General features: G+C 43.0%; 2 protein-coding genes across 7 annotated transcripts; both read right to left on the bottom strand.

Moving 5' to 3' along the window:
* Positions 1 to 1142: 1142 nt before the first annotated feature.
* Positions 1143 to 2809, bottom strand: LOC133912600 (myb-related protein 306-like). The gene is made up of 3 exons (XM_062355431.1): positions 2715 to 2809; positions 2250 to 2602; positions 1143 to 2154 (listed from the first exon to the last, which is right to left on the bottom strand). The coding sequence occupies exons 2-3, from the start codon at positions 2380 to 2382 to the stop codon at positions 1415 to 1417; spliced, it is 873 nt and encodes a 290-aa protein (XP_062211415.1). The 5' UTR covers positions 2383 to 2602; positions 2715 to 2809; the 3' UTR covers positions 1143 to 1414.
* Positions 2810 to 4949: 2140 nt separating this feature from the next.
* Positions 4950 to 11683, bottom strand: LOC133912599 (uncharacterized protein At4g17910-like). 6 transcript variants are annotated; one of them, XM_062355429.1, is made up of 16 exons: positions 11431 to 11682; positions 11268 to 11331; positions 11136 to 11169; positions 10537 to 10667; positions 10271 to 10344; positions 10054 to 10132; positions 9866 to 9955; positions 9301 to 9374; positions 8925 to 9012; positions 8433 to 8559; positions 8275 to 8361; positions 7826 to 7949; positions 7691 to 7742; positions 6803 to 6847; positions 6098 to 6196; positions 4950 to 5972 (listed from the first exon to the last, which is right to left on the bottom strand). In XM_062355429.1, exons 1-16 carry the CDS (start codon positions 11484 to 11486, stop codon positions 5820 to 5822), a joined length of 1377 nt encoding a protein of 458 aa, XP_062211413.1. In that variant the 5' UTR covers positions 11487 to 11682; the 3' UTR covers positions 4950 to 5819. The 6 variants fall into 6 exon arrangements, 3 of the variants coding, with proteins under 3 accessions (XP_062211413.1, XP_062211414.1, XP_062211411.1); XM_062355427.1 differs by having other exon boundaries at positions 4953 to 5972; positions 8257 to 8361; positions 11431 to 11681; XM_062355430.1 differs by lacking the exon at positions 6803 to 6847 and having other exon boundaries at positions 4951 to 5972; positions 8257 to 8361.
* Between the last annotated feature and the right edge of the window lie 925 nt (positions 11684 to 12608).

Genomic DNA, 12608 nt, shown 5'->3' with positions numbered 1-12608 from the left:
CACATTTTACCCCTGAATTTCAATTTTGAACTCAAAGAAGTGACTTCTTTGAATACACATCAATCAGGTTTGGACTCAAATTAATTTGAACCCCGAAATTCTACCATGAACTCAAGCAATACGGATCTTTGAACTCAAGATTTTAACTTTAAAACAAAAAGGTTACTTGGATTTTGCCCACCTTATGCATGCACTGTTCTTCGAGAATGGGATGCAATGGTGGCTGTATTTCAGTATGCACCTTGGCCATGGGGAGGAGAGAGGGCGTCGAGCGAGAGAAGAGGACAGATCAGAGAGACAGAAAGAGGGTGTGAGATCAGATCGTAATTCAGCGCGCCTGCAAAATAATTTTGTAAGCCAGTTTTGTGTCCACTGGATTTGTATAAAAATGAATTGGTGCCTCCGTTTTCACTGGGTGTCTGTTGGTTAAAAGTTACGAAGCAACAAGTCACGCGTTTTGGGGTCGGCACCTCTACCAGATGCATTGAGATGAGTAATGGCTGGAAGGAGGGCACGGTGTCGGCCCAATGAAGTTCGGTTCTAGAATGAAAAACCTTATAGGCCAACGGGCAACCGTCGTACGAGCAGTCGAGCACAGCACAAGGTGGCGTCGCGTCCCATCGCCCATGCCCATGCCCATACCTGCTCCGTGGATCAGCATTCAGCACCCAGACAAGCTCTATTTAATTATGCTAGTTTTCGAGTTGCGTAAATCTTTTGGCAAAAAACGGTTGCTTCCAGTTTCATAATTATAGGTCTTGAATTTCACACGGTTTAATCGCTGAAAAGACAGAATGATATGGTTTTCGTTGTAAGGTTTTGTTTGGCAGAGTTTTTAGAGTAACTTTTTAGTTGGAATTAGAAGAGCTCTGTTAAACAGCAGCTTTCAGTTTTTAGCTCTCTGAGTGAAATCTGTGAGAGTAATTATCTGAAATAAATTAAAAATTAGAAAGCTGAAAAAAACAACTTCTATTTTTCACATAGAATCACACAGCGCTACCAAACGGGCCATAAGTATACGCATAATTTCGTCAGATTCTTTGCTGGCGAATTCAGTCTGTAGCTATATGTCAGGTGGGTTATTGGACCGGTTCAACGATTGTCTGTCTATTTGGGGCGTATGAATTTCACTAAGATTTTATAAAAAAAAAACTTCACATAGATCAGTTCAAATCCCGTACGAATTTGGGGGGAAATAACATGTTTTTGAAGCAGGCCATAAGATAAATTTATATGCTTGCTAGTACAACACGTGCATTTCAACGTCACTCGCATCATGGTTTTACTTTGGGAATGCAAATAGTCGATCCGCGTACTCTTGTACGGACGAGAATTAGATTAGCAACCACTACCTACATTCGATTATTGATAAATTAAGCAGCCTAGAAAATCTTTGATTATTGATAATTAAACTTTAGAACGCAAAATTATGCAGGGCGGCATCGAGCGGCAGGCCCTCCTGCGCCGGCTGCTGCTCGCCGCTGTCGTCCTCCAGCAGCCACGACTCGATCGCCGAGAGCTGCGGCACCTCCGCGTCGCGCCCGAACAGCGGGCCGGCCACCCGCGCAGCGCGCTTGGACGCGATGGAGGTGGAGCCGGAGCCGTCGGTGAGCTCCGGCGTCGACCCGGAGGTGCTCTCGGCCGCGCGAGGCGGCGTCGCCGGGCTCTTCCCAGCTGGCGCCGGTGCCCACCCGTCCAGCATGCCGAAGATGTTGCGCGCGCTGTGCGCGCGCGCGGCCGGCTCGCCAGGCAACGCCTGGCTCGTGGTGTTCATCGGGCCGGCGGCGTCGACGGAGAGGGCCTCGCGCAGGGCGCGTCTGGCGAGGTCGATGTCCGTCTGCAGCCTGAGCTCCCACTGGCTCTGAGAGGGCGGCGGCGGCGATGCCGAGGGGGAGGCGCGCTGCTGATGCTGCTGCTGCAGCTGTTGTTGCTGGGGCATGATTTTCTTTTTGAGGTGTGTGTTCCAGTAGTTCTTGACGTCGTTGTCGGTGCGGTCGGGGAGGTAGGAGGCGATGGCGGCCCACCGGTTGCCAAGGAGCGCCTGGAGGTGGACGATGAGCCTGTCCTCCTGGTCGGAGAAGCCGCCGCGGCGGATGCCCGGGCGGAGGTAGTTGGTCCACCGCAGCCGGCAGCTCTTGCTGCACCGCATCAGCCCTGCTCACGCTCATGCTCAAAGCAAGTCACGCCGCGCGAAAACTACGTGCGGTCGACGACGACGACACGCCTGCAGGTGAGCATGCAGTCGGTACCTGTTTTGGCGGGGACGGCGCGCCAGTTGCCGGGGCCATGATCCTGGACGTAGGAGACGAGGACGAGGTCCTCCTCGGGCGTCCACGGCCCCTTCTTCACGCCCTCCTCGTCGCGGCACGGCGGCCGCCCCATCAACGCGCAGATCTATCAATCGATCGATGAATCAAGAAAGGGATCGAGTTCAAGGAGATTTATGCTTGGTGGTTGAAGGTGCAGTGTACGCGTACCAAGGACAAGGGTCCCGGCCAGGGGTAGAGGCCCGTGTATTTATATAGGCGTACACGGCACACGGAGACGGCAAGGACAAACATGTGTATGTATGTAGTAGCACTGTAGATAGCTTAGCGCTCACCTTGTTCAGGAAAAGCAAAGTCAGAGGGTAGAGTGATCTTGTATTCATGGTAGCATAGTATAGAAGGAGCACAAGTCGGAGAGCCAAAGCTCAGGAAGATCATTTCATTTACCGTAAGCTGGCTAGCTCATGAGTCATGACACACTCCTCTGCTCAGAGCGATCCTCATCCAGTGGATATATCGTCCGGTAGTTGACTACTCGCAAGTCGCAACTCACGTGCATCTTTTGGCGCTTCTTTCTCCTTTCCCTCGCTTTGTGAACTACTCAAGCTCTCTCTTTAAAAAAAAAAAGAGTAATAAAAAGGGACTACTCAAGCTATCACATCGATCGTGCCAAGAGACTGGCATACTGCTAGCTCATATGCGGCTCACACGCATGCAGTTCAAATGGGCACGTACGCTCGAGCCACCGATAGACACGCACGCATGAAGCTCAAGTTTCGCACGCACGGCACAGATGCGATGATGCACGCGTGCAAGCTAGCGATTGATGTTTGACTCGCGCCGCATGTAACAGCTAGCTATCTAGTTTGTTGGCTACGGACGACTGACGGCTCGACGCAAATTAAGCTCGCTCGCCATTCCAAGAAGAAAACATACCATTTCGACGCTGATCGCATTTTGCCTCGATGACGTCTGGGACCCCAAGTGTCCAGCTCTTTCTCTTACTCAATTATCTTGTAATTGGCTTTGCCATGTCCTCACCTCTTGACCTTTTCTCGCGAACGCAAGAGATATGCTCAATCGATATATGAAGTATTGCTAGTGAACTTGTACTCCCTTCCATCCCAAATATAAGTCTATTTATGTTTGTCTTAAGTCAAACCTTTTTAACTTTAACCATCAATACTAAAAAAAACATATATATAACTCAACAAAATGTTAATGTTAATATATTCATCACTACAAATACATTTATAATACACAACCTTTTCTATTTAAAATAATATATTTTTATACATATCATTCGTCAAACTGGCAATTTAGAAACCGTGTCAATGTATAGTTATATCTGGGATGGGAGGTAGTACTACTTCTACATGTATGCATGCATGCGTACATGCCTTGGTACTTTAAGTACTACCCAGTACAGTGCTGCAGTACCGGCTTTAAGCTACAGAACTCCTGCAAGCCCATGCATGCACACGAGGACAATGCATGTCTAGAAGGTCAACCCGCGGGAATAAATGGTGCGCAGTGACCAAAAGTGAACACGCGGTCCACGGCACATCAACTCTTGCATCGGGATTGAAATATGCATCCAAGACTAGGAATTCTAAAAGAAGGCACAAAAACTACTATTAGCACGAACCTAGTGAAAATCTTGGGAATTTATGAGAGTTGCAACGTGTAGAAGTGGCACAAGTGTACTCTATATGTACCAGCATTACCATGTCATGTACTCATGTTCCATGTAAAGGGAAATGCAACTTCAAAAAAAAAAAAAAAGAAGAATAGAGGGAGTAGCACTCTTGGTGTCAATGTCTCGCATCCTTTGATGAGGCGATAGTCGATATTGGTGCCTTTTTTTATTAAGACCATTTTACACTCTAGAAATTTTGTGAATGTGTATGGGAAAGTGATATGAATTTGGAGATGCAAATGGAGAGAAAGAATCTATCAAATTAACCCTGAATGCAAGAGAAAGAAGCTATACACTTAATCAGGGCACCAACCAACCAAAGCTGCATGCAGAAGAAGACCGGGTCAGCCGGCGATGGATCGAGGCGACAAGCTCTCGCGATCGACACAATTCAATGTGGGGCGCCCGTGAATCACACCGGCGTAGCAGTTTCCGGCGAAACTTGAGGTCTCAACGATCAGGCTCAGCAATAATGAGCCGGTTTGTACTTCTCCCAGCCCCGAAATTAAGGGGCTCCGTCCAGTACAGCTTTCATGCATTCTGTACCCATGTGTGTCCTGCGTGCTGTTGATCAGTAACGCACTCTTTTGCATCAAAGTTTCTTGATTAAGCGGCAAGCAAGATCAGGCACAGACCATGCATGTGCCAGCAAGTGACGGAGCACTACTGATACTGACGAAATCGTCGTCACTCAGAAACGAAGCACCGGTGGCAAGTACGTTGTACACGGTACTGTGCGAATAGCAGTTGTCAGGAATCACCGAGATGTTACCTTCCTTGTGTTGAAGAAACATACAAGGAGGCGAGCAGACCCTTGCGTTTCCAGGGCGGCGAGTTTTGGACCGTCCGATCAACCAACCGAGGGTGATCAAGACCAGGAGCAGCAAAATCATGCAAAATTCAGCAAGGTTCCTTTCCACAGAGTATGTTCCACAGAGCAGCACAACACATCAACCACATGCTGGCCTGGTAGCGCCGTTTCTCCCTTCGGTTACAGTAGCTAGTAGTAGTAGTCGAAAAGAAGTTCGAACTTCCCATCTATGCTGTCTTTCTAGCAGAGTTTCATGTCATATCCAGCAACAGTTACACCTCCTCATCAACCCTGAGGGAATTCCAATTAGGTCAACCAACACCACAGAATTCACAAGTCCTCGTGCAAACTTATTGCAACAGCGACCACCGCCATCAAGGCCGTCCTTCCAGTCAGGCTGGCGCGGGCAAGATATTGCAAATAGGCTGAGGAGCATGGCCGGCTCATCCAGGTTAGCGTCCAATTCGAATGTGATGTTCCCCTACGTTTGAGCTAAACATTGCTAGGTTTTTTTTTGTCGAAAACTTACAGCATGCTTAGAAAGCAGAGATTCTGTAAAAGAAAAATCACATGAAACATCGGGGATATGAAAAGATGACTGCGTTACAGCAGAGCTTATCAAGCTGTGCTCGGCTTGGTTGATTCAGGGCCCTGAGAGTCACAAACTCATCAAATGAGCGAACACCACCTGGCTTTCGTTGCCTGGGCACTACCATCACCTGTACGCCATGGTCCTCGCCCCATGGGAGGTATGAGTGCAAGGATAGCCCAACACCTTCAATGCCAGCTTTTTTCAGTTTGGAACAGGATAAGTCAAGTATGTTTAAATGCTATCGTCCTCTTTCGATGGGACACAAGGAAACTTGGGCACTTCTCTTGGCAATGGTTTCATGAAGTGAACAAGCCAGAAAAAGTCAGATCCAGAGTGTAGGCAGAGTTAATGACTGGATCAACTAATTAGGTCAGCAATTTGGCATTATTCCAAATGAGCTAGATTGCTGAAGAATCAATTAATACATACAACATATCAAATAACTCACAATCACCAGAATTTCATTCTAAAACCACAAAAATGGGCAAGACCCGCAACCATGCATAAAGTAAAGGTGTACACTGACATAATCATGAAGGCAGCAAGGGAAGACGAAGACAGTGTGTCAACTGAGAGATTTACCAAGCCAGTTAGGATATTTGCCTGCAACAACAACAATAAACTTAAGTTTCAGTTCCTTTAACCTAAATATCTGAACAAGTTTGACGTTTCACAAGTCAAAAGGTTCCATTTCTTTGGTCAATAAAGAAGGCAAGCGATGATGTTACCAGAAGGAATGAACCAAGCATATTTTGATTGAATGCATCTTCAAGAACCAAGTTATTTTCATATGAAACGAACCCTGCTAACGTCAGGATAGATAAAACCTGTTGGATAATCACAGTCAGCATCAACAGTGGGGCCTGAACAAAACCAATTATGGATCTAGTAACAACAACCCAAAAAAACCCAGACAAACTTTATGTTTGTAGACCCTTAAGAAAGCAGGCTAATATACTTGGACAAGTAGTGAATTTCGTGGCCTTCACAATCACCCTTCCAATTTTCTTGATTATATGAGAAAGTTGCTCCCCGATCGTCAAATAGTAGCATCAGCTGGCCTAGCTTTGAATATAACGGGTAGAAATGCAATTTTGGACCATGCTGTGCACATTATATCGATTGGAAACATTAAGCATCCTCATTTAAAGATTACAAACATATGCAAAGCATATAAGACTGCATATGGCATTTCTAGCTAATGCTTTTGCCCTTCTTTTGGTCTCATCGTGGGGCAATTTGTAGGTATTATCACTTTATCAGATAGAATACATATTGTATCATTAACTCATGATGTGGTCCTAGCTTGTCCGCAGCTTGACATACACAGAGATATTCCCCAAATGTTAAAGAAAAGGCCAATTTAACTAAACTGAGAGTCCCGATGTGACAATGGATGCATATTATAATTTGTGAAAGCAAGATCGAGATACCTGAAAATTCTGGCCAAAAACAAGCATAACATAAGCGAAGTTGCACTGCAAAATGGAATGCTCGGATCATTTTTTTATGCCACGAAGTAAAAGGGCATGAATTAAGTTCCAGGGGTTACTTTATCATTCTTACACATGACTTATCTGATAAAAAAGAAAAGAAAAATGCCAGTGTTTGCAACAACTAGACTTATGTCCCTTCACTTTAGCCTTCAAGAAAATGCCAGTGCTTGTAACAAGACCTATGTCCCTTCACTTCTTCAAGAAAATAATGTTCATTTGCATCTGTGTTTAAGGCTTCAAGCTATATGTATAAACTTCTGGTTGAATCTAAAGACTATGAGAAGAAAAGGTTAAGCTTCATTGGCAACTTGGGACTTTTGGGAAAGAGCCTGCTTACAGTACAAACCTAAATGAAAAGAAATTCCTAAAATTTCTCAAGAGAATATGTCAAGAAATCTAACTTGTTAAGACATGTCATAACTTTGTCTAATGGTTTTCATGGGAAAAATTAACTAAGTTTAAATGCTATGTCTCTTTTAATTTTTATATCATGCGTACTTAATCTAATGCCTACCCCAACTTGATTGGGAAAAAAGGGCTTTGTTGTTGTTGTTGCTGTTTACTTACTCTAAATTTAAATGCTATAACTCCTTTTACATATTACTCATCCATTTCAGCATACACTTTCCCGACTAACATAATTTTGCCATTCCGTTATTAAGACCACAACATTCTGCTCTACATGCCATAAAACTGCTGTGAAACTGCATAGTTTGTGAAACTGCATAGTAACTTATAAAAACTTCCTCCAAGATGGCTTTAACTTTATTGATTTCATGCTAGTGTAAAAAATGAATCCAAGTGGATAGTTAATTAGTATCTTACCATTCGTCGAGAAACTCTCTCAATATAGCTGTCAAGGACGACTGCCAAAATCCTGTGAATATGGCATGGGATGAAAACTTAATAATCAGGAAATATTAAAAACCACTAGTCATGTATGTGGTTATTGTTTCTCACCAAAAAGATGCAGCAAGAACCCAGACTTTTACCACTTGAGTGTTCCTGCTCCTGCCTTTCGAACTAGTATCAACGAACAGATAGTAACCCAGAGAAACACCAATTAGAAACATACCCCAGTATCCTGTGTCAGGGGAGGGAATCGATTAATGTTGCACCAAATTATTTGAAAAATAAGGTGCACGCAAATTTATGGTCTTCAGATATGAAAAGGGTCCAATAGCCAAAGGTAATCAGTTTACTTAAGCTCAGCAAAGTAAAAAACTGTAGCATACAGCACATAGGATAAAAGAAGAAAAATAGGGTTAGTAAGATGCATGTGCAAAACCTTCATGTATTACTGCATCTGTACACTGACAAGTTTGGAGGGCTATATGTTTTTCAGCATCTTAAGCACAGAAATGACAAACTATGTATAATTTTCTTTTTACCAAGTATGCTATAGACACCTTCCTTATTCTGGCTGATTATATCAGCATTTCTTTCATCAGAAATGAGGTACTCATTCAGTCCAAAAGATAGCCATATCTGGTATCCTGGAAAAAAAGGAAATGAACCCTTAGAAAACAGGATTATTGCAATGTAAAGTACCTGCAAAAATTTGTACCTGCAAGGATAAGCAGACCCACTAAGCCACAATATTTTGGATGAATCCTGACAATGGATGTAAGGATAGAAATTGCTGCAAGGGTGAAAAAAAAGTTCCAATGAACACCATATTCTCCTACATGAACCTGCAAGATAACAAATCGATGTAGCATATTCAGAATGCATGATTATAATATGGAATTACTGAATCACTTTTCTATTGCACCAGGCAAATTGATATCAAATCACTCAACTTCCAGTGTTATTGAAAAGCGAAAATGCTATAGTACAGTATATATAATTCTGTGTGATATGGTTTCAGTGTCCAGAAAAGAGGAAATGGGGCATCACAATATAAACCATTGAGGAAAGAAGGCAAAAAAGATAATTTTTTTTTTTCACAAACGGCATACCAACACAAAGTTCCATGTCAGTGCATATGACAATTATGATGAATGACACAACGAGTAAATAGTAATGTAGGATAATTGGCACAAAGAAAAAAAACTACCTGATAATCAACCCCCAATGTGGAGACAATGCGAGCAAAGCCAAGAAATACTAATGGACTTATGGAACTCAGCGCTGCCTTGAAGCTCCTGAGGAACACAGGCAGGCATATTGGAAGATACAGCATAAGAATGTGGTATAGACTATTGTTTATTGGCAGACCTATCAAACAGAAACTACTGTAATAATGCCACAGAATGAACAAATCCAAAAAGCAAGGCCAGTGAAAGAAGTTCTACTTTTTAGTGATGATACTAGACAAATGCAAGATAATTTGTCAGCATACATTGGAATCAGTGGACACCATGCTGAGTCCAAATGATCCTAAAGATATTTTGGTTAAGATAAATGAGAACACATCATAATCAAGGACTTACATTGAGGTTATGTTTCGTGCTTGTCTGGATACCAGTGCGTTAGCCACTACGAAAGATCCTACTCCAAGATCCATCTGTTAGACCATGGATCAAATTCTTTATATCATTAAATGGGGAAGATGATCTCAGATTGTACATTGCAACTTCTGAACTTTCAAAAATAGTAGCAAATACATTCCAAATCATATGCATGGCAGCATAGGATGAAAACAATAAGCAAGGTTATTGCAGAAAACCTTAAAAGGCATAGATGAATACGGGTTATTGCAGACTAAACAATAACCAACCTAACCAGGGGGTAGGGTGGGGTAAATTGTCCATACAGAACACAGCAACAAAAGAGAACAGATGATTATTAGTCTATGTTTCCGTGACCAACACTCCGTTCATTGAAGCAAAGCTAATAAAGTCATATATCATTAGCAGTTCAAACACTATTATGAATGTATGCACAATTTGCAGCTGTGCTATGTATGCACAACTCTTTCACAATTGTTTTTAATACTTGATGATGAGGAACTAGATAAGCAAAAAAAAAAAAAAAAACCCTGAAGATATGACTTACAATGCCACTACCATATGTTTCAGCCTTAGCATAGCGTCTTGGAAAGATTTTGAAGTCCACCGCCAATATGCACAAACATGTCACTAGAACCTACAGATTATGCAATCAGTTTTAATACTTCGATAGTGCTGCTACATCTCTAGTACTGAAGAACTAATATTTTTTTCCAATCAATCATTTTTACACACCACTGACACTCGGTAAGAAGAAATGTCTGCCCTGAGTGAAGGAAGCCGATTGAGTTCAGCTTTAAGATGAGACTGAAACCTGAGAGTACAGGATTACATCAATTCCAGAACAGCATGGACTGTGTGTTGCAAGAAGGAAATATAAAAGTGGACTTTAGAGTTGCAGAAACTAAAAAATATTTTAGCAAAAATAGGTGTAATATATTGTACCAAATACCCTTTATTCATGATGTAGATAGGAATCAGGATTACAAGAGAAATGGCACAAGTATAAACCCATTCGGCCAAGACCTACAAAACAAACCAAGGAAGGAATAACCCAAGGATCATTATTTTCACTTTCCTTGCAAATAAAAAAAAATTGTTCAACTTAAACTCTGCACTGCACTGCAAGGCTTCTTTCTCTACGTGTTTTTTGGCTTTTTTAGTTTACAAACACTGACATCTAAGCAGTATCAACATATATAGTAAAGGGGTACTTACTGTGAAGACCAACAAGATCGGCAATACAACAGTGAGATAATCTACAAGCAGCGCAGAAAAGTAATGCATCCAATCTTTGCGAACAGGATGGACATCATCGTTTTTCTTTGCTGTATCCCTCCAAGTATTATCTAAAGCATGATGGAACAAGGGAAACAGCACGCTCTCAGATCTACTCCATACATAAAAGAAACTTATTTATTTGTAAATGCTGCGAATTTGAAAGGCCAAGTTAAATAAAAAACACAGTGAAGTCGGAATGTGTGGCATTGCATTTATAGCATCATATTTACCAGCACAATTTGGAAAAAAAGGAGGAACATGGCATAAGTTTCCATAACCAAGTTTAAACTTAGTTTTATATTCGATGCTGAGGCTGATGAAGAATTTGGGCTGGATGGCAGAATCTCACACTGTACTCATCAATCACAACTGATCCAAGTGCTAAATATAAAAAAATGCAGCATACTGGGAATTTGAGATTCCAAATTTCCAATCATACCATTGAAAACTACTTGCTGATTTGTTGTAAGAACCGATTCAATCACACAGTAAAATGTACGAAGAGTTCAAAATTAACAGCATTTCTGATGACTGACCTCCGCTGCTCCACTTCCTCAGAACCACCAATGCCTGCGCACAGAAAAACCAATGTTAAATCTCAACTCTACCGCGCGTGCACGTAAAGAAAAACTGGGGGATCAACGCGGGGGAAAAAATGAATCTGTCACCGGCACGATGGTGGAGAGCGCCGCGATCTCCGCCAGGGAGGACCCCGTCAGGTTGCTCACGAACCTGCATCACCAAGGAGGAGGAGAACGCTCAGAGTCTGCCGGGTGGGAAGGAGTAGTAGGGAGCGCAGCCTCAGGGAGGGTCTGGGGACGCTGGACTTACTGCTCCTTGAGGAGCTTGTTCGGGTTCAGAGGCTTGTCGAGGAGTAGGCCCTCCATCGTTGGCGTCGAGAGGAGTGGGGGCGGGGCGAGGGGCAAGGAGAACCGCTGGATATGCGTCAGCGATGACCAACGGCGGCCGGCGGCGACGCGAGGGCTTTTGGAGCAGCGGCGACCTGCGACGGAGCCTTCGGAAGTTCGGAAACGCGAAGTGCAAATTCTATTTCGCACGTGGCGTGGCCCGTATCGGGTCCAGAAGGCTTTGAGGGCAAAGCACCTGGCCCTATTTCGGTGATTTCAGTTTTGTATGCGAGATCTTCGGGGTTGCATGTGTCAGGTAGACCTGTGTGTTTGTGTCGGTTTTAATTTTAGATCGTTAGCTTCTATGTCAGTGACCGCAGAGGATGATGTTGTATGTTCGTTGATATGGGATTCTGTTTCGAGGTTGTTGTTAGAGACGTCATTTCTCTTTTTATTCGGTGAGGTTACGGTCGTTGGCTGTGGTGTGTTGTCTGTGCGTTCAGTGCTTTCAACGCTCGTCTCTAGTGGGCTATTCATTGTGGAGAAAAAAAATTTCGTATTCTCGTCGATGGAGGGAACAGCTTCGAGCTTAAGTTTCAGTTCGCGTCCATGTTCGGCGAGGCGAGGTAATGGCCGAGTGGTGTTTCTGATGGTGAATCAGTTTGTTAGGAGTTGTAATCGGTGGTTTGTATTGTTCATGTTTTATCAATGATACGCTAATCTGGTTCCTTTAAAAAAAATCTGATTTTTTCTTCTTCTTTTTTTACATGGATAACACGCACACTGTTCTCATACACCCGCGAATGGGTCTTCAATCACAAGCAAATGAGTAAAATCGTTGGAAGGGCCCGAGTATGTAAATCAGGAGAATCGGGATTTGAACCCAGCTATGTAGAGTGGTATACTCACGACTTCGTTACCACGCCAATAGACGGTAGACTTGTACTAGGATCTGCCTTAAGTTATTTCCTTTTTAGTTAGCCTAAGATCCATTTGAAGTTCTGAAAAGTGAAGACTGGAAGCTTTGACTTGGATTTGTTAATAAGAAGCAATTATAAGTATATGTATTATGTTTTATGAATTCACATAGTATTTGCAAAGGTCAAAGATGCTGGTTACGGCGCAAAAATCTAAAAGATATCACAAAAGATTAATTCTTGT

Source organism: Phragmites australis, chromosome 3 (genome assembly GCF_958298935.1).
Source record: "Phragmites australis chromosome 3, lpPhrAust1.1, whole genome shotgun sequence".
Taxonomy (NCBI): domain Eukaryota; kingdom Viridiplantae; phylum Streptophyta; class Magnoliopsida; order Poales; family Poaceae; genus Phragmites; species Phragmites australis.
This window is presented reverse-complemented; position numbering and strand designations above follow the sequence as displayed.